The sequence below is a fragment of the Somniosus microcephalus genome, chromosome 14, assembly GCF_052327205.1.
Source record: "Somniosus microcephalus isolate GS21.2 chromosome 14, FLI_Smic_1.0, whole genome shotgun sequence".
Lineage (NCBI taxonomy): Eukaryota > Metazoa > Chordata > Chondrichthyes > Squaliformes > Somniosidae > Somniosus > Somniosus microcephalus.
This window is the reverse complement of record NC_141000.1, coordinates 87,998,185-88,019,474: the sequence shown is the minus strand read 5'-3', so window position 1 is coordinate 88,019,474 and position 21,290 is coordinate 87,998,185. Positions and strand designations below refer to the sequence as shown.

General features: G+C 42.2%; 1 protein-coding gene across 1 annotated transcript in view; it reads right to left on the bottom strand.

Annotated features, from left to right (window-relative positions):
- Positions 1-5,360: 5,360 nt before the first annotated feature.
- The window catches only part of tmprss7 (transmembrane serine protease 7), a 96,960-nt gene continuing 81,030 nt past the window's right edge, over positions 5,361-21,290 (bottom strand). The window contains exons 15-17 of the mRNA XM_086006896.1: positions 19,568-19,836; positions 16,303-16,439; positions 5,361-5,667 (exon numbers count right to left, since the gene is read on the bottom strand). Coding sequence (XP_085863022.1) covers positions 5,479-5,667; positions 16,303-16,439; positions 19,568-19,836 — 595 coding nt within the window. The 3' untranslated portion in view covers positions 5,361-5,478. The remainder of the gene's footprint in view (positions 5,668-16,302; positions 16,440-19,567; positions 19,837-21,290) is intronic.

Sequence of the window (21,290 nt, the reverse complement as noted above, 5' to 3'; positions counted from 1 at the left end):
GTATTCAGTATAGTCCGACCTCCAACCAGTAAAGACCTGTTGAATTTACTCTTGTGGTCTGTGTAGTAATTCTCACTATAACACACAGACTTAACAGGGTGAGTAGCTCAAATGAAGAGTCAAATGCTGAACGCTTGCTCAGAAAGCGAGCTGTTGGCAGCTGTATATTCAGACAGTGAAAATAATTGTGGGAAGGGGTTCTACCAGTGAAATAATGTACTGAAAGAACCGCGCCAATTTTACCTGGGCTACAATAACTTTAACTGTTTAAATAGCAAGAAAAGGAAAGGGGCGCAGAGTGTAGCTAACAATTTGATGTTTGTACACACACACACACACACACACAACAACATACTTTCTCTCTCCCCCTGGGCTAGCATCCTTCACACTCGTGGCTAGTGCCATGCATCACTCTGGATCAATGTGAAAAAATGGCATCGGCAGCATGTGAACAAGCAATGCTTCGGATCCCTCCAGTCAATGTTCCCACCACTGCCAGGGTGATGCTGAAATAAATCGGTGCAAATTGCATACTTGTATCTGCTTTCTTATATATATGAAAAGGACTTCTGTGTAACACCCAGATTCCACGTCTCAATTACACTGGAACATGCAAGGAAATAATGTTAATATAGACAGAATCCAACTTTTTTGTGCTGTATTACTTACCTTAAAAGGTATTGTTACTACTATAGGTATTGGCAAGGAGAGCATTTTGAGCGTTACTTGAAAATGCTACTCATCTTCACAGAACTAAGCAAATTGTTTACCTTCCTAATACAGACAATCATATTTAATTAACTCCACCCCTTCACGGAAATAACTGGAGGAAAAGTAATTTCTAATACAAATACAGCTTATAAGTTTATCAGACCACCACTGAAACTTCAGATACATAGAAATTAGGTCAGCATAGAGATTGTTGGATCAGGCTGGCATATCAAAACAACATCAATCAATCAGCAAAAGCACCATCAATTTGACTGTTATTTTCTTCCAGTCCAATGACAGCAATAGCCCACAAAATATGGAGGTGGTTCAAATGTTTGGTATTGCACATATAGGTGATACTTCAAAGGGAAGGGTATATCAAAATCAAAATCACCTGAACTAAGCCAAAATGAAAAATTTTGCCGGCGCTCAGAGTGCGGGTTCGGAAGCGGGTCCGCTGTCAAAATCGAAATGATTGACAGCGGGTTGGGAGCCCGCTCTGAATCCGCCTCCATGTAAGTTTCCAAAGTGTCGGGTCTGCGATTTCAGAACAGACCCAACACCAAGCAGCGGGGGAGACATTTAAGATAGTTAAATGCTTGTTAAAAGCTTGTTAACTACTATTTTGCCAGCCTATTTCTATTTTACCACTTTTTTTTACAAGGTTCACGTTGTTCGGAGATCACGTCAGGTAAGTAGGTCAGGTTCTCTATGTCTCCCCATTGCTGTGAATAGGTGACCGCTGCAAAAGTGGTATGAAAGCTACCATTTCACAGCGGTTCACATTCCAATGTCAGAAGCTTGAGCCTTCAGGACTTGGAAGACACTTTTGAGCTGTATGCAGTTTGGAAGTGTTTGGAGTAAACTCTCTATCCACTGTCACCTCCTTGGAGCAAGCTCTCTCACCATTGACAGATCGCTTCTGTCATCTCCACTTCAGCTGCCATCTATTCCAGCAACATCGGTGCCCTTGAAAAAATCTCACCTTGGTCCATCTGAATCCCTCCACGATCAGCCCCAAAACCAACATCACCAACAACAATACCAACCTTCTCCACAATCACCTGATGCTGCACAGGACACAGGGCATCAGCCCCTGACAACATTGCTGCCCGGGAGGCCAGCGATGGCATCACCATGGCCAGATTTACTTCACTTGATGCTGTACACCCTGGCTGCCACATGATGCGCCAGGTTGACACCACCCCACACCAGCACCATAAAGCATCCCTACAATGTCCAAGCCATTCCTTTCACACTGATCACAGTTGGGGGGGGGGAGTTATGCCTCAACATTCACTGTAACTCACTAAGACACTTCCAAAGGTGAGCACAGATCTGTCCAATAAGCTAAAGTGTTGAAAATATAGATTTCAATGTTTGACAGCACATTAACAGAAACTTCACATGAACATTGGCTAAACCACCCAAGTGCCTACACTTGTGAGTTGTTAGTTTGTATGCTTGCAGTAGGTTGAGGGTGAGTGTGAGGGGTGGCTAGTGAGATGGGGAAGTGATAATGTAGACAGAGAGGGATGGGTGGAGGTGCAAGGTAAGTTGGTGTGAGTAAAGATGTGCAGGAGTAGGGTAGGGAAGGCAGAGTGATGTGGATGTGATGAGTGGGACAGCAGGATGAGGTTTAGTGTGACTTGGCAGTAACGTTTTGTGATCTGCTCAGATCATTGAAAGATTTGCGCCACTGCAGCCTGGTTCTCCGGACGACATCCCTGCTTGTGCCCTCCTGTACAATGTGCAACTAGGCTACGTTGATCTCCTAGGGAGGTCTCTTCCATCTATGAGAAGGGAAGAGAACCTCCCTGCGTGCTGTGCCTCCCTCTATAAGCATATGGAGGGAGTCATGGGAGAGTCTGGGTGCAGCCGTGCACCTCTGTGCAGTACCGGTCAGTGTTTGCAGCACCTCAATGCTGTAGAACACTGACAGCAGAACTGTTGAGATCAATTTGGACATGGCCCCTTTAAGGAAACCGGCTGATGACGCGTCATCAAATGAAGTCATCAGACCCGCTTCCTATTAATTGTCCAGGAACCCCACAGGGCGGGCTTAACAAGCCCAATCAACGAAAAATCGCTTGGAGAGTGCGGGCTGCAGTAGGCAGCGGGCTGGGGCCGCGACACCAACCCCGGCCGCCCCGGGCCCACCTCGGTCGGCAAAATTGCGGCCTTACTATTTTCTGAAGCACAATTAAGGTAGAGAATGGGTTCCCATTACTATTCAGGTTTGACCTACCATTTTCACATTTACTTGTATCTATAAACAATATCTTTGGAATAAGTCGCAAAGCTCTGTGACAAATAATTCAAATAGCCAAAATAGCAATGCCATTAAATATCAAAGGGAACTGGTTAGGCTCTCTCGTGTTGGAGATGGTCATTTTACCTGGCACTTGTATGGCACATAATTTGCCTGAATGTTGTCCTGGTCTTGCTGCATGCAGGCATACTGCTTCATTATCTGAGGAATTGTGAATGGAGTTGAACAATGTGCAATCATCAGCAACTGCTTCAATTCTTACTAAATAGCGTAGAATAGTTGGGCTTAGGATGCAGCCCTGAGGAGCTCCTGCTGTGATGTCCCAAGCCTGCGATGATTGTCCTCCAACAACCATAACCATCTTCCTTTGTGCCAGGTGTGACTCCAGCCACTGGAGAGTTTTCTCTCTGATCCCTATTGACTTCAGCTTTACTAGGGCTCCTTGGTACTACACTCGGCCAAATGCTGCCTTAATGTCAAGGGCAATCACTCTCACCCAATATATTTTTTATCTATTTATGCAAGTATGGTATGAATGGTACATTTATTTCTTTATCTTCAATATTTTACCTCTTTTAACGGTGACTTCAAGATCATCATCCTCATCTTCATATCCATCATCTCTTTTTCCAAACATCTGTGATCTTGACCAGTAATATGTCCCTTCAGGCACCTTCTGTTCCTCCAATATTGCCATACTTCTTCTCCCACTCCTTTTGTTTCACCATCAGTGGCTGCTCCTTCAGCCATTTCTTGTTCCCTGCTAGAGGAAGCAGGGAACAAGAATCAGAGGACCTCCACATTTAGTAGCTGCTGCTTCAACCACTATGCTCCATGCTCTGGAACTCCCTCCCTAAGGACCTCTGCCTTGTCACTTTCTTCCTTGTTATTAAAAGCCTCACAAAGACTCTTCTCCTCCTTTTGCCTCATCCCAATGCCTCTTTTGCCTCTCTTCCTTCTGCTCAGTGTCCACTCATTACCCACCACATTATAGAGCACTCTGAGATGGCTTTCTGTGCCAGATGAGCACCATAGAAATGTAAGTCGTTGCATCTACCTGCTACTATTTACTTACATAAGAACATAAGAAATAGTAGCAGGAGTAGGCCATTTGGCCCTTCGAGCTTGCTCCGCCATTCAATAAGATCATGGCTGATCTGCTTCCTCATCCCCACTTTCCTGCACTATCCCCATATCCTTTGATTCCCTTAATATACAAAAATCTATCGATCTCTGTCTTGAATATACTCAATGACTGAGCCTCCACAGCCCTCTGGGGTAGAGAATTCCAAAGATTCACCACCTTCTGAGTGAAGAAATTTCTCCTCATCTCAGTCCTAAATGGCCAACCCCTTATTCTGAGACTGTGACCCCTGGTTCTAGACTCTCCAGCCAGGGGAAACATCCTCCCTGCATCTACCCTGTCAAGCCCTGTAAGAATTTTGTATGTTTCAATGAGATCACCTCTCATTCTTCTAAACTCTAGAGAATATAGGCCTAGTCTCCTCGTTTTATTAATTTTATCCTTGAGCAAGGTCATGGATAAGTGAATATATTTTTTGACATGATATAAAAGTATACTGTAAACATACTACATCATGCCCAGCAGAGAGCTTTGATAAATTCTCCACTGTGAAACTATCTATAATTCTTTTGCAACTTAGCCAATTCTGTTTAATTTCATTTGTAAAGACATGACCATTTTCTACTGTTGACCTGGCATGTCCTCTGTAAATCAATATGAAATGAAATGTGATTGTAATATTTTCACTTGGGCCCATGATGAAGATTATCTGATCTTTGAAGACTCCACTAGTCATTATTCCCCCCAACATGAGATTATCAATTTCTAGTCACTCTTCTGCTTTCTATTGTCTAATAAAATGAGATTTCCTCAAATATAATGAGCCACAACTCAGTCACCAAACTGCATTTAAGGGGATTTTTTTTTCAAAGTCAAGGTAAATACTATAAATTGTATTACATTTATCCTTCCTGACAAGGTGTAAATACCTGTGGCCAGAAATTGCCTCCAGCAGGCACAGTAAACTTTGTGCAATTTGGCTGCCATTGTATCTAGAGTTTTCTCCCCAGAATATTTATGATGATAGTCAAAAAAAAAGGTGAGTCAGTCAGTTTCTGGATCTTGTGTTAACGTATTATTTTTAAATTCTCATAAAACAACATTTATTCATTTTATAGCAATAACTCTTAAAGTTATTGTAACCTCTGTGTTGTAAACAACCATATTAAGGTAGATAAACTGGCTTTAGATTTACCGCTCTGCTTTTGCATATTATATCAGTTACTTAAATAAATACAATGTCATATTAATAATTTTCACAATCTGTTGTAATTTTGTAAATTTTGTTCTTGTATAAATAGCATAATTAAAAAGAGTTAGGTTTACCTTATCATCACTTTGATAAATATGTAATCCTCTGTAATGTAAATATGTACAACATAAAATTCCATTATATCATCCAAATTTTTAACTATGTAAAATCATCGGTAATTGGCAAAGCAGACACATGCTGCTGGATCCATGTGGCAAACTTTGACACTCTTGTATAGACTCCAGGAAAATTTTGTCTTCCACATCCATGACCCCAGCTAACAATGCCAGTCAGAAACCATCGTCCACCAACTTTTTCCTGACAAGATAATGGTCCTCCAGAGTCACCCTGCAATATCAATCAAAGTCCTGAAAATACTGAATACTACAAATTGAAAACATTACGGGCCAGATTTTGCCAAAAAAATAACGGTGTCTGAATGACACATGGCGTTATTAATGCACAAATCGGTCAGTAACTTGTGGCGAGGGAGAGATACCCCGTGAATTGCAAATCGCCACAAGTTGATGGCTGATTTGCACCGTTCCATCATTAGCTTCGTGAAAACGGCATCTCGCGCATAAATGCTCCGTAATTTTCATGAAGTTGCTGCATTTGCACATTAATTGCCCATTTAACTCACCACAGAAAAGTAAGTCTAGTAATTATCAGCATAAGTACCCTTTTAACAACGTGATAATTGTTAATGATTGTCACTCAACCTCTCTTGCCAAAAAGTGAACAATTATAAGCGTGGAGTCTCATTCCTTCAGATTGTGAATTGTTTTAGGAGATTTTTAAAATGTCATATTTTAATTTTTTTTTCTTACTTTTCCTTTCTGTCTCGTTTTTTTCTCCTCTCTCTCTTAATCTAATCTTTCTTTTCCTTTCTGTACCTGATTTGACATTGAATTCACCCACTCTAATTCACCCTCCTTCTCAGTCCTTCCTCTGTTTATTTCTCAATCCTTTAATCTCATTGATTAAGGAGATGCACTGTTTGTCTATTATATGGCCAGAGGCTAAAACATCTGGTCATATAATAGACAACAGCTTATGTCATTATTATATCTAAACTGCTGGCACAAGTGAGATGCTGTTACTGCATGTGCTGAGGAGAGTAAGGGAAAGGATCTAAGGCTATATGATTTGCACCATAGGACTGCTGGGCACAACAGATGCCATTTTAAATTTTAATGGGGTAGACAGCTTATGCATTTGAACATAAGAGCATAAAAACATAAGAAATAAGAGCTGCAGTAGGCCATTTGGCCCTTTGAGCCTGCTCCGCCATTCATCAAGATCATGGCTGATCTTCTACCTCAATTCCACCTTCCCGCACTATCCCCATATCCCTTAATTCCCTTAATTCCCAAAAATTTATCGACCTCTGACTTCAATATACTCAATGACTGAGCATCCACAGCTCTCTGGGGTAGAGAATTCCAAAGATTCACAACCCTCTGTGTGGAGAAATTTCTCCTTATCTCAGTCCTAAATGGCCTAACTCTTATTCTGAGACTGTGACCTCGTGTTCTAGATTCCCCAGCCAGGGGAAACATTTCCCCAGCATTAACAATGTCAAGTCCCTTAAGAATTTTATATGTTTCAATTAGATCACCACTCATTCGTCTAAACTCTGAGAAATATAGGCCTAGTCTACTCAATCTCTCCTCATAAGGCAATCAATCCCCTCATCCCAGGAACCAGTCTAGTGAACCTTCGTTGCACTCCCTCTAAGGCAAGTATGTCTTTCCTTAAGTAAGGAGACCGGAACTGTACACAATACTCCAGGTGTGGCCTCACCAATGCCCTGTATAATTGTAGTAAGAGTTCTTTACTCTTATACCCAATCCCTTTGTAAAAAAAGCTAACATACCATTTGCTTTCCTAATTGCTTGCTGTACCTGCATGTTAACTTTCTGTGATTCATGTACAAGGACACCCAGATCCCTCTGAGTGCAAACATTTCCCAGTCTCTCACCATTCAAAAAATATTCTGCTTTTTTGTTTTTCCTACCGAAGTGGATAACTTCACACTTCCCCACATTGTTTTCCATTTGCCATGTTCTTGTCCGCTCAGTCAACCTGTCTATATCTCTCTGCAGCCTCTTTGCGTCATCCTCACAGCTTACTTTCCCACCTAACTTTGTATCATCAGCAAACTTGGATACGTTACACTCATTCCCTTCATCTAAGTCATTAATATAGATTGTAAATAGCTGAGGCCCAAGCACTGATCCTTGCGGTACCCCGCTAGTTACAGCCTGCCTACCTGAAAAAGTCCTGTTTATTCCTACTCTCTGTTTCCTGTCCATTAACCAATCCTCAATCCATGCTAATATATTACCCCCAGTACCATGAATCCTAATTTTGTGTAATCTTGAGTATTGTGTGCAGTTTTGGTCGCCTTATCTGAGGAAGGATGTTCTTGCCATGGAAGGAGTTCAGCGAAGATTCACCAAGCTGATACCTGGGATGGCAGGAATGACATATGAGGAGAGATTGGGACGATTGGGCTTGTACTTGCTGGAGTTTAGAAGAATGAGAGGGGATCTTATTGAAACTTATAAAATTCTGACAGGACTGGACAGACTAGATGCAGGAAGGATGTTCCCGATGGTCGGGGAGTCCAGAACCAGGGGTCACAGTCTAAGGATAAGGGGTAGGTCATTTAGGACAGAAATGAGGAGGAATTTCTTCACCCAGAGAGTGGTGAACCTGTGGAATTCTCTACCACAGAAGGCAGTAGAGGCCAATTCATTAAATATATTCAAGAAGGAGTTGGATATATTTCTTAAGGCTAAAGGGATCAAGGGGTATGGGGAAAAAGCAGGGACCGGGTACTGAATTTGGATGATCAGCCATGATCGCATTGAATGGCGGAGCAGGCTTGAGGGGCCGAATGGCCTACTCCTGCTCCTATCTTCTATGTTTCTATGTTTCTATGTAATAACCTCGTGTGTGGCACCTTATCGAATGCTTTTTGAAAATCCAAACACTCTCCATCCACTGGCTCCCCTTTATCCATCCTATTAGTCACATCTTCGAAAAACTCTAACAGATTTGTCCAACACGATTTCCCTTTCATAAAATCATGTTGACTCTGCCTAATCATATTATGATTTTCTAAGTGCCCTGTTACCATGTCCCTAATAATAGATTCTAGCATTTTGTCTACTGCTGATGTCAGGCTAACTGGCCTATAGTTCCCCGTTTTTTCTCTTCCTCCTTTCTTAAATAGCGGGGTTATGTTTGCTACCTTCCAATCCTTGTTACCTTCTGGACTGTTTTAGAATCTAGGGATTTCTGGAAGATTAATACCAGTGCATCCACTATCTCTGCAGCTACCTCTTTTAAAACCCAATGATGCAGGTCGTCAGGTCCAGGGGATTTGTCGCCACTGAGTCCCATTAATTTCTCCAGTACTATGTCTTTACTTATACCGATTTCTTTAAGTTTCTCATTCTCTCTAGTCATTTGGCTCCCCATTATTTCCGGAATGTTTTTTGTGTCTTCTACCGTGAAGACAGATACAAAGTATTTGTTTAATATCTCTGCCATTTCCTTATTGCCCGTTATAATTTCTCCTGTCTCTGCCTCTAATGGGCCCACGTTTACTTTCACTAATCTCTTCCTATTTACATACCTATAGAAACGCTTACAATCTGTTTTTATATCTCTGGCTAATTTACTCTCATATTCTTTTTTCTCTTTCCTTATTAATTTCTTGGTCCTCCTTTGCTGAATTCTAAAATCCTCCCAATCCTCAGGCTTACTACTCTTTTTGACAACATTATTAGCCTCTTCCTTTGATCTAATATTATCTTTAACTTCTCTTGTTAGCCACGGTTGGACCACTTTTCCTGTGGGGTTTTTGTGCCTTAAACAAATGTATATTTGTTGTAAATTATGTATTAATTCTTTAAATGCTAGCCATTGCTTCTCTACCGTCATACCTTTTAATGTAGTTTCCCACTCTACCTTAGCCAACTCGCCCCTCATACCCACGTAGTTTGCTCCTCGTTTCAGATTTAACTAATTCTCTTTCAAACTCAATATAAAATTCTATCATATTATGGTCACTCTTCCCTAAAGGCCCCTTTACTACAAGGTTATTGATGAATCCTTTCTCGTTGCACAATACTAGATCTAAAATAGCCTGTTCCCTAGTTGGTTCCTCAACATACTGATCTAGAAAACTATCTTGCATACATTCCATTAATTTGTCCTCCACACTATTATTGCAAATTTGGTTTGCCCAGTCTATATGTAGATTAAAGTCCCCCATGATTACTGTATTACCCTTGTTACATGTGTCATGTTCATTAATAACTAGTCATTTTTATTAAGAACAGCTAGCTTTTGCTTTATTGAGCACATGTGGACTAGGTACAGTATCTGTAGAGGCATCCATCTTGACTGCTGCCTTGTGGGTAGCCTGGTGCATCATGGCTAGCCCACTCTTCTATACATACAGCACCACCTAGTGTACCATTCCAGAATGACAGGTTACTGATCATTACATCCCCCTTTCTTTGAGGTTAAACAAAATCAGTATCAATCAATATCAATCAATCATAACAATATAAACATCTTCAACAGTCAATACATTTTCAATGTAGTTTTCTTTGTACTCAAAGATTAAGTCTATCAGGCTTTTTTACTTCACGTGTGGATCTTCTCAGCACAGGTAAGTCTGATGTGTTTTCATGAGAGCCTGTATGTGTATTTGTGTTAGATTGTTCTGGTGGTGAGTGACAGGATTCAGTTGCGGCATTGTCATCGATTTGCTCTTCGATAGTCTCTTGTGTTTTTAGGAGGGAACGGTGGTTCCTCCTGAGAATCTGTCCTTCCTCAGTTCTAACAGTGTATGACCTTGGTCCTACTTCCTCAAGAACTGTAGCTTTCCTGTTCCATGCATCTGGATCTTCAATCCTGACAACATCATCCCTTGTCAATGGTTTCAGAGTTTTGGATGACTTGTCATAGTATGATTTCTGTTTCAGCTTTAACAGTTGAAGTCTCTGTCTCAGTTCCTTACTCTGCTTTTCTTTTGCACAGCAGGGTAGCGTGGTACGCAACTTGCGACCCATTAGGAGTTCAGCAGGTGAAGAACCAGAGTCTAAAGGTGAGGCTCGGTAGCTCAGCAGGGCGAGATAAGGATCAGACTTGCTTTCTGTCGCTTTCTTCAGTAGCTGCTTGAGAACTTGAACACCTTTCTCTGCCTTACCATTCGACTGAGCATACAAAGGACTGGATGTGATGTGTTGAAAGTCATAATGTGCTGCAAACTGTTGCCACTCCTTACAGTTGAAGCACAGACCATTGTCGCTAACGGCAATCCTGGGAATTCCATGTCTGGCGAAGATAGATTTCACATGCATTATGACACTGCTTGCTGTGGTGCTTGAGAGCAGCGCCATCTCAGGATAGTTAGAATAGTAGTCAATCACTATTAGATAGTCTTTACCATTTAAATGAAAAAGGTCCATACCAACCTTTTGCCATGGTGCTGTTGGTATGTCAGCTACTATCATTGGTTCCTTTGCTTGTTTGTTTTGGTGTTTCTGACATGTCTCACATTTGCCTATCATGTTCTCAATGTCCTTATTTATGCCAGGCCAATAAACAGTGTCTCTTGCTCTCCTTTTGCATTTTTCAATTCCGAGGTGTCCCTCATGAATCCTTTTGAGCATGTCTTGACGTAGAGCCTGTGGAATGACTATTCTGTTCTGTTTTAGTAATAGTCCACTTGCGACACTCAATTCTGACCTTATGTGAAAATATTTTGGACAGGAACCTTTTGGCCAACCATGATGAATGTTCTCTATTACTGTTTGTAATACTGTATCTTTTACTGTTTCTTCTGCTATTTGCTTTGATTTTGTGTCTGACACGGGCAGCGCAGCAGTGGCCATACTCACATGAACATCCACGTCTTCTTCAGTAGAGCTCACATGACTCATTGTGGGTGCTCGGGATAGTGCATCTGCTAACACTATGTATTTGCCTGGTGTGTAGATCAGTTCAAAGTCATATCTTTGCAGCTTCATCATGAGTCGTTGAATCCTTGGAGACATCTCATTCAGGTTCTTTTTTATGATGGCAACCAGTGGGCTGTGGTCTGTCTCAACTGTGAAGGTGGGAAGTCCATATATGTAGCCATGAAACTTTTCTAGTCCAACTACCAAGCCTAGACATTCCTTTTCAATCTGGGCATATCGACACTCAGTATCAGTCATAGACCTGGAGGCATAGGCAACAGGCGTCCAATCTTCACCCTCTGCTTGTAGCAAGACCGCACCTAGGCCATCTTTTGATGCATCCGTTGACACTTTGATTCTTTTTGTTGGGTCAAAGAAGGTGAGTACAGGTGTGGTTGTCAGCACTGTTTTGAGGTTTATCCACTCTTGTTCATGTCTTTCTGTCCATGCGAACTCATTTGTTTTACGTAGCAGGTCTCGCAGACAGGCTGTCTTGGCTGACAAGTTAGGAATGAACTTTCCAATGAAGTTTATCATCCCCATGATGCGTAGCACTCCTTTTTTGTCAGTGGGTCGGGGCATGTTGAGTATGGCGTTTACTTTTTTCATGTCTGGCTCTATTCCTTTACCAGATAGATTATCTCCTAGGAAAGTGACTTCCTGGACGCCAAACTGACACTTGGCTTTGTTGAGCTTCAGTCCATTCCGGCGTATGCTCTGTAGCACTTTAGTCAGTCTCTCATTGTGTTCTTTCAGTGTGGAGCCCCAGATGATGATGTCATCAACATAGACCCGAACTCCTTCCAGACCTTCAATTATGTGTTCCATCGCTCTATGAAAGATTTCAGATGCAGATATTATCCCGAAAGGCATTCTGAGGAAACAATACCTGCCAAATGGTGTGTTGAAGGTACAGTATTTGGTGCTCTCTTCATCCAGTTTTAGTTGCCAAAATCCTTGTGAGGCATCGAGCTTTGTAAAGTATCTGGCACCTGACATTTCACTGGTGATTTCTTCTCGCTTGGGAATCTGGTAGTGTTCACGTTTTATGTTTGCATTTAAGTCCTTTGGATCCATGCATATTCTTAGATCATTGTTCTTTTTCTTTACACATACCATGGAGTTAACCCAGTCTGTTGGCTCTTCGACTTTCCTGATGACTCCTAGTGTGGTCATTCTGTCCAGTTCATTCTTGAGCCGGTCACGCAGGGGTGCTGGAACTCTTCGTGGAGCATGTACCACTGGCTGAGCATCCTCCTTTAGCTGGATCTTGTAAGTGAATGGTAGAACTCCAAATCCTTTGAACACATCCTGGAAATTATTCACTACAGAATCCACCGAGTCATCTGGTCTGCTTATGGCACAGTTTATACGGTAGACTCTCTTGACCAGTTCTAAGTCCTCACAAGCTTTGTCACCCAGTAGTGAATCAAGTCCTTCAGCCACAACAGAAAACATGAGATGATGCACTTTGTCTTTGACTGTCACTTTAAGTCTGCATGCACCTAAGCTATCTATTTTCTGTCCATTATAGTCCTTCAGTAATACTGACTTTTTCTGTATTTTGGGCTTTTCTTTCATATTGTTAATGTCACTCATACTGATTAAGTTTGCTTTTGCCCCAGTGTCTAGTTTCAATGTAAATAATGCTCCATTTACCTGCAGTGGGATCATCCATTTGTCCTCTTTTACTGCATTAACTTTATGTTCAGCATTGTTAATTCCTGAGGGCTGCACATTTTCTGTATCCTTTTTGATATTGTCACATGACACCATTCCTACAAAACATGTCTCACTTAAGTCAGTGTCCTCAATCACATTAACTCGTTGCCCTTTCTTTGTTTTTACTTTTGAAAAGCATTGTTTGGCAAAGTGATTCTTTCCATTACACTTTGTGCACATTTTTCCAAACGCTGGGCATTGTCATAACTGGTGCTTGTAACCATAGCGTTTACAATTAAAAATTTCATCCTCCGATTGTTTTTCATTTCTGTTCTGCCCACGTTTCTTCCCCTTGTAGGACACAGCACCAACAGCAGCATTATCACTCATTACAATCGCATCATTATTGATTTCACTGAAAGTCTTCGCGTGCTTTCGAGCTAGCTCGCTGGCTTGGCATATTTTCACAGCATTTTCCAATGTTAGTTCGGTTTCTCTCAACAGACGTTCCCTAACCTTTTTATCATGAATACCAAACACAATTTGGTCACGAATCATGGATGCTTTCAGCTCAGAGAAATTAGATGTCTGTGTTTTCAGTTTCAGATCAGCCAAAAAGCTATCAAAAGTCTCAGTTTGCCGCTGTGTCCGAGAACAGAACACGTACCTTTCATAGGTCTCATTCTTTTTGGGAGAACAATGTGTATCAAATTTCTTTAGCACATCGTCTAATTTTTCCCTGTTCTCCTCTGGATTAAATACAAATGTATTAAATACCTCTATTGCCTGTGGGCCTGCAACTGTGAGCAGCAACACTATTTTCCTTGCGTCTGGCTTCGTACCGCACCCGATGGCAGCAATGTAGAGTTCGAATTGTTGTTTAAAAGTCTGCCAATTGTAGTCGATATTTCCTGTGAGTTTCAAACGCTCTGGTGGCTTCAAATTCTCCATGTCGCGTTGCACAATATTCAGCAGATCTTACCAATCCTGGTACCATGTCATGTTCATTAATAACTAGTCATTTTTATTAAGAACAGCTAGCTTTTGCTAGACACTTTATTGAGCACATGTGGACTAGGTACAGTATCTGTAGAGGCATCCATCTTGACTGCTGCCTTGTGGGTAGCCTGGTGCATCGTGGGTAGCCCACTCTTATATACATACAGCACCACCTAGTGTACCATTCCAGAATGACAGGTTACTGATCATTACAACATGCACCTCTAATTTCCTGATTTATACTCTGCCCTACATTACAACTACTGTTTAGGGGTCTATAAACAACTCCCACCAATGTTTTCTGCCCCTTACTGTTTCTTAGCACCACCCAAATTGATTCTACTTCTTGATTTTCAGAGCTAAGATCCTTTCTTTTTACTGTCTTTATCCAATCCTTTATCAGGGCTACCCCTTCTCCTTTTCCATTTTGCCTATCTCTTCTAAAAGTTAAGTATCCTGGAATATTTAGTTACCAACCTTGGTCACTTTGCAACCACATCTCCGTAATGGCTTTTAGATCAAACCTATTGATTTCTATCTGTGCTATTAATTTATCTATTTTGTTGCAAATGCTTTGCGCCTTTAGCTTTGACTTTTTTCTACTTTTCTCTGATGTCACCTTAGTCACTAATGCCCTATTACCTTTGTTACTCTATCTGTCCCTTCCTGACCCAATCTGCTTATTTTTGCCAAAAACTCTACACTACCCTAGAGCCTTGACATTTCTCTTGCTGCTTTTAAATTTACTCTTTCCCGAATCCTACCATCCCCCACTTCATTAGTTTAAAGCCCTGTCTACTGCCCTAGATATTCAATTCGCCAGGACATTGGTTTAAGTGGAGCCCGTCCCAACTGAACAGCTTCCTCTTTCCCCAGTACTGATGCCAGTGCTCCATGAACTGAAACCCCTTCCTCCCACACCACTTTTTGAGCCACGCATTTAAACTTCTAATCTGTTTGTCCCTATGCCAATTTGCACGTGGCTCAGGTAACAATGCAGAGATTATTCCTTTTGAGGTTCTGCTTTTTAATTTGGATCCTAGCTCCTCAAACTCTCTCAGCAGAACCTCATTCCTAGTTCTACCTATGTCATTGGTTCCTACGTGGACCACGACAACTTGATCCTCCCGCTCCCACTCCAAGTTCTTCTCCAGCCATGAGGAGATATCCTTAACCCTGGCACCGGGCAGGTAACACAACCTTCGGTACTCCCTGTCGCGGCTGCAGAGAACAGCATCTATCGCCCTGACTATACTGTCGCCTACCACAACTACATTCCTTTTTACTCCCCCCAATTGAATGGCCTCCTGCGCCACGGTGCCGTGGTCACTTTGCCCATCCTCCCTGCAGTCCTTGTTCTCATCCATACAGGCAGCAAATACCTCGTACCTGTTGGACAAGCTCAAGGGCTGAGTCTCCTCCATCACTATATCCTGTGTCCCCATACCTTCCTGACTCGCAGTCACACCCTCCTGTCCCTGACCATTGACTAACTCTAAAGACGATTGATTGCACAGGTCATGGTGCTTTTTTTAATTAAAGAAAGGTCACTGACCATGCTAATATGTCCCCTCTGCAAGTTGACGCCCCTACATAGACCAGGGAGCCCGTCCAAAAATAGAAATGACCCTGACCCCCAAAAAACAGCCAGGTCAGGGGCATGGCCTTGTAGTGGATGGAATTCCCGCCCCACCAAAGATGCACTGAGGTTCCATAATAGTGGAAAATCCTGTCCTCTATGTTCACTCACTTTTTAGTATGTTTAACAGAAAATAATAAAAAATTATCTTTCCTCATTTTTCATGACAACTTTTACTGTTAATGGGTCACGGAAAGCAACAGTTACTTTCTATACTTGCCACATCAGGATCTACATTCTGCATTTATACTTTCAATGGCACAAATGTGGTGCAAAAATCCCAGTATAAATCCACCATCAAAAATGCCAAACTATGCTCCAATTTTTCAAGGAAACAGGAACACCCAATTTGTTTGACCAATATAATCTGTATGGTGTGACTGACGTGACATTTTTCAAAGAACTGCCGGTGCGTTAGTTACAAAGAACATAAGCTGTTATGTATTAAACCACCACATCATAATCTTTCTAAAAAAAGGAAATGTCTTTCTAAAAATAATTGTGCAAAATACAATATTGCTAACCATTCTTTTCTATTATTCTTGCTGACTGTGTGTATTTTCACCCTTCAAGGAGAGAGTGTATTATGCTAGAGAGTAGAAAATCCAAATATTCATCAACTTTTGAGTACAATAAAAAGTTTAACAATTAAGTTCAATTTTAACTTTCTGTAAAGGTATTTGCTTTTAAACTTACACGACAAGCATCTCTTTTCCCTGACAGTAATCCTGCACACAGCATACGTGGAGTTATGAGTCCGTAGGTGGAACGACAGAGTGATTGATTTACGATCTCAACCTCTGCTTGTTGAAGAACTGTAGGATCACTGTTGTCTTCAGTAAGGCAGAAAAAATAAAGTTACAAAAGCATTACTTATGTCAATCAGTTTTATTATGTTCAACAGAATTTTAACCCTTCATTTAGTATCTGAGTAAATGCTTGAAAAGGATTGGAGGTGACTCTTGACCATTCATTGTATCAAGTCAATATGAAACAGTTGTTAAACAAGTTTAAAAAAAAGTACTGGATGCATTGCAAAGATGCTACAGTACTTGCATCCTGTATAACTGTTGGTAAGATTGTATTTAGAATATTAAGTGGACACTTATGCATTGAAGAGTGTTCAAAGAACATTTTATTTATTCGTTCATGGGATGTGGCTGTCACTGGCAAGGCCAGCATTTACTCCCCATCCTTAATTGCCCTTGAGAAGGTGGTGAGCCGCCTTCTTGAACTGCTGCAGTCTACGTGGTGAAGGTACTCCCACAGTGCTGTTAAGGAGAGAGTTCCAGAATTTTGACCCAGTAATGATGAAGGAACGGCGATATATTTCCAAATCAGGATGGTGTGTAACTTGGAGGGGAACTTGCAGGTGACGGTGTTCCCATGCGCCTGCTGTCCTTGTCCTTCTAGGTGGTGGAGGTCATGGGTTTGGGAGGTGCTGTCGAAGAAGCCTTGGCAAGTTGCTGCAGTGCATCTTGTAGATGGTACACACTGCAGCCACGGTACACTGGTGGTGGAGAGAGTGAATGTTTAAAGTGGTAGATGGGGTGCTAATCAAGTGGGCTGCTTTGTCCTGGATGGTGTCGGGCTTCTTGAGTGTTGTTGGAGCTGCACTCAACCAGGCAAGTGGAGAGTATTCCATCACATTCCTGACTTGTGTCTTGTAGCTGGTGGAATGTCTTTGGGTAGTCAGGAGGTGAGACACTCGGCACAGAATACCTAGTCTCTGACCTGCTCTTGCTGCCACAGCATTTATGTGGCTGGTCCAGTTAAGTTTCTGGTCAATGGTGACCCACAGGATGTTGATGGTGGGGGATTCAGCGATGGTAATTCCATTGAATGTCAAGGGGCTGTGGTTAGACTCTTGCTTGTTGGAGATAGTCATTGTCTGGCACTTGTGTGGCCCAAATGTTACCTGCCACTTATCAGCCCAAACCTGAATGTCATCCAGGTCTTGCTGCATGGACAAGGATAACCCTGGGACTTGTAGCCCAAAGGTGTCAGCTTTAGCTCATGGGTGGTACTCGTGCCTCTGAATCAGGTCGTGGGTTCAAGCCCCGCTGCAGAGACTTGAGCACATAAACTAGGCTGACACTCCAGTGCAGTACTGAGGGAGTGCTGCACTGTCCGAGGGGCAGTACTGAGGGAGTGCTGCACTGTCCGAGGGGCAGTACTGAGGGAGTGCTGCACTGTCCGAGGGGCAGTACTGAGGGAGTGCTGCACTGTCCGAGGGGCAGTACTGAGGGAGTGCTGCACTGTCCGAGGGGCAGTACTGAAGGAGTGCTGCACTGTCCGAGGGGCAGTACTGAGGGAGTGCTGCACTGCCCGAGGGGCAGTACTGAGGGAGTGCTGCACTGTTGGAGGTTTTATTTTGATGAGACAATAAACCAAGGCCCATTCTGTCCTCTCAGATAGATGTAAAAGGTCCATGGCAATATTTGAAGAACTGTAGAGAACTTCTCCTGGTATCCTGGCCATGATTTTTCTTTCTGTGCTCTGCCTAGATAATGCTCAATGTAAAGATGGAAATCTACCTATAAGTGTAATCTTCAGGTGTAGCAGGTTAGAGAGTGAGGGATAATTGGACAGGTGTAATTCAGTCCCCATTTTTAAGTCAATCTGTCCTTATTTTTACATTACATAGATATACAGCACATTATTCTGATACAATACTTTGATTTTATGTTACTAATTATAGTTAAATTGCAAAACTTATAGCAGTTTGGGATGCAGTGAAGTAGAGTTGGTTACAATTTTCTCCGCAATACAGGCTGAGGAGCTGGGAGATGCAAAATTGAGGTGCTGCACAGCACCACCACTAGTGGGAGGGTATAATTACAGAGTGACAGAGGCCATTTCCATTATAAATATGGACTTAGGACTTTATAATAGGAAAAGTTAGCATAAGAAGTGCACATAGATGTAATTTTTAAGATGTTAAATATATATATATATAATTGTACGGAACAGGTATCATATTATAGAGTTGGAATTACATCTAGTGCATGTCCAAAATCACAACAATGGGATTTCTGTGTCCTTTATCCTTTAATAATTCAGTGCGTTTATTATGTGTTAGCCTCGAACCTGCAATTTTAGCATATTTCTGCTTGATACATTTGTATGACACTTCTCTATCCATTGTTTTAACTATCCTGCTCCTATCTTCTATGTTTCTATGTTCTGGTCACCACAATACAGGAAAGATGTGATTGCACTAGAGAGGGTACAGAGGAGATTTATGAGGATGTTGCCAGGACTGGAGAATTTTAGCTATGAGGAAAGATTGGATAGGCTGAGGTTGCTTTCTTTGGAACAGAGGAGGCTGAGGGGAGACTTAATTGAGCTGTATAAAATTATGAGGGGCCTAGACAGAGTGGATAGGAAACACCTATTTCCCTTAGCAAAGAGGTCAATAACAAGAGGGCATAGATTTAAAGTAATTAGTAGAAGAATTAGAGGGGTGTAGAGGAGAACTTTTTTCACCCAGAGGGTAGTGGGGGTTTGGAACTCACTGCCTAAAAGGGTGGTAGAGGCAGAGACCCTCGTCACATTTAAAAAGTACTTAGAAATGCACTTGGCGTGCCGTAACCTACAGGGCTACGGACCAAGAGCTGGAAAGTGGGATTAGGCTGGATCGCTCTTTCTCAGCCGGCAGGGACATGATGGGCCGAATGGCCTCCTTCTGTGCCGTAAATTTCTATGATTGTGCGAACTCTTATTTCTGACTATTGATCATTAATATTAGTGCTTTCTATCTGTTTATTATGTCATCTGCTGATTATTAATCATTGTTCAAGTAAAGAAAGGTATATGAGCCATCTGACAATTAACAATGAATCTTTTCACCAGTATAAACCTATAGTAAAATTTGAATAAAGTCCACTGTGCATGATGTATTTATGTTAATACAATCCTTTACTTTGGGTAAAATATTGCATCTTCACGATATTCTTACCCGCTTCCTGTTTTTGCCCCCAGCCAGTCACCCAGCATTTCTCTCCATTCGGCACCACTTGAGTCAATGAAGGGACACAAATCGGTTGGATTGCAGATGCTCGTTTGTCTGGCCAGGCTGTCTTCAGCTGTAGCAGTGAAATATCATAGTCAAAGTTTCGACCATTATAGTATTCATGGACAAGGATTCTTTTGAGCTCACTTGCAAACTTTGCGTTTCCTTGAGTATGCATTCCTAAATGAGCGACCCACAGTCTGGGATCAGACATCCTTAAAAAAGAAAAAAGTTAACATTGTTTCAGGAATACAATTTCATAAGATCCTTTGCACTGTGCAAAATAATGCGTTAGAATACCATTCATAACATTCCACAGTAAACCAATTTTTATTCGCATAGTTTAGAGGCTTAGAATTCTATAATATGATATTAACATATAAATGGACATGGCGTCAATGAATTTCTAGGCCATTGAGTACAAGAGTAAAGAAGGAAAGAACTTGTATTCATATAACAGCTTTCACATCCTCCGGATGTCCAAAAGCACTTCTCAGCCAATAAAATACTTTTAAAGTGCAGGCATTGTTGTTATTACCCTCATATAAAGGGTGACATGCTGCTAGTGTCTTCTTTATTGAATACTTTCAGGAAATGGTTATTTAGTATGTTAAATAATTTTAGCTTATTCTCAAATTTAACCGTTTCCACCTTTAAAGTGTGGCGGAGCCACTGAATGACTCTGGGCAACTGTACATAATTCCTTTTAACGATGTTCTAACACCAGCCTAAAGCCTGTACCATTGTGTTAGACATTACTTTGTTTGTATGTAGTGTTTGTATGCATGGGGCGTGGCCCCTTTAAGAGCGCGGGAAAACACGGGCAAACGTGATGACGTCACGTCGCAAACCACGTGACTGCCCAGGTAGTCCTCGTGGAATCTCCATCTTGTTAAGACCTGTTTTCGTGGCTCTCCTGTATCATCAAACTGTTTGAACTCGTTTAGTTTTACATTAAAGACCTGTTTGAGTGATCTCCTGAGTCGACCTCAGTTATTAGTTAGGAATTCATCAATTCCTACATTGGTGACCCCATTTTTTGTGAATGTTTTTCACAAAAAGGACACAGCATGGAGGCCAACGCCGTTTCGCTGAAGCTACCGCAGCTCTGGGAGCAGCAAGCGACCTCGTGGTTTATTCAGGTCGAGGCCCAATTCGCCCTGAGGGACATCGCTGCGGATCAGACCAAATATCTCTATGTGGTCTCCGCACTCGACAGCTCTACCGCCTCGCGGATTGTCAGCCTCCTCGATAACCCTCCAACGGAGCGCAAGTATGAAACCCTCAAGACGCGGTTGCTGCAAGTTTTCGGGCTCACTAAAGCGGAGCGCGCCAGTCGATTGCTCGCTATGCCCGGGCTCGGGGGCTCCAAGCCTTCGGAGTTAATGAGCCAAATGCTCACACTCCTTGGCTCTGAACCAGAATGCTTCCTATTCAGGGAAATATTCCTCAGCCAGCTACCGGAACAGGTGCAAGCTGCCCTGGCCAGGTCCGAAGTTGAGGACTGCGCAGCACTCGCGGCAGAGGCGGACAAAATCTTCGCGGTTACTCAGCAGTACTGCACCGCCACAAGGCGCCCATCCCCCACAGACGCCGCCCCAGCTCGTCAGCCTGCTGGGCTGTGTTTCTACCACGCGTAGTTCGGCGCGAAAGTGAGACGTTGCCGCCT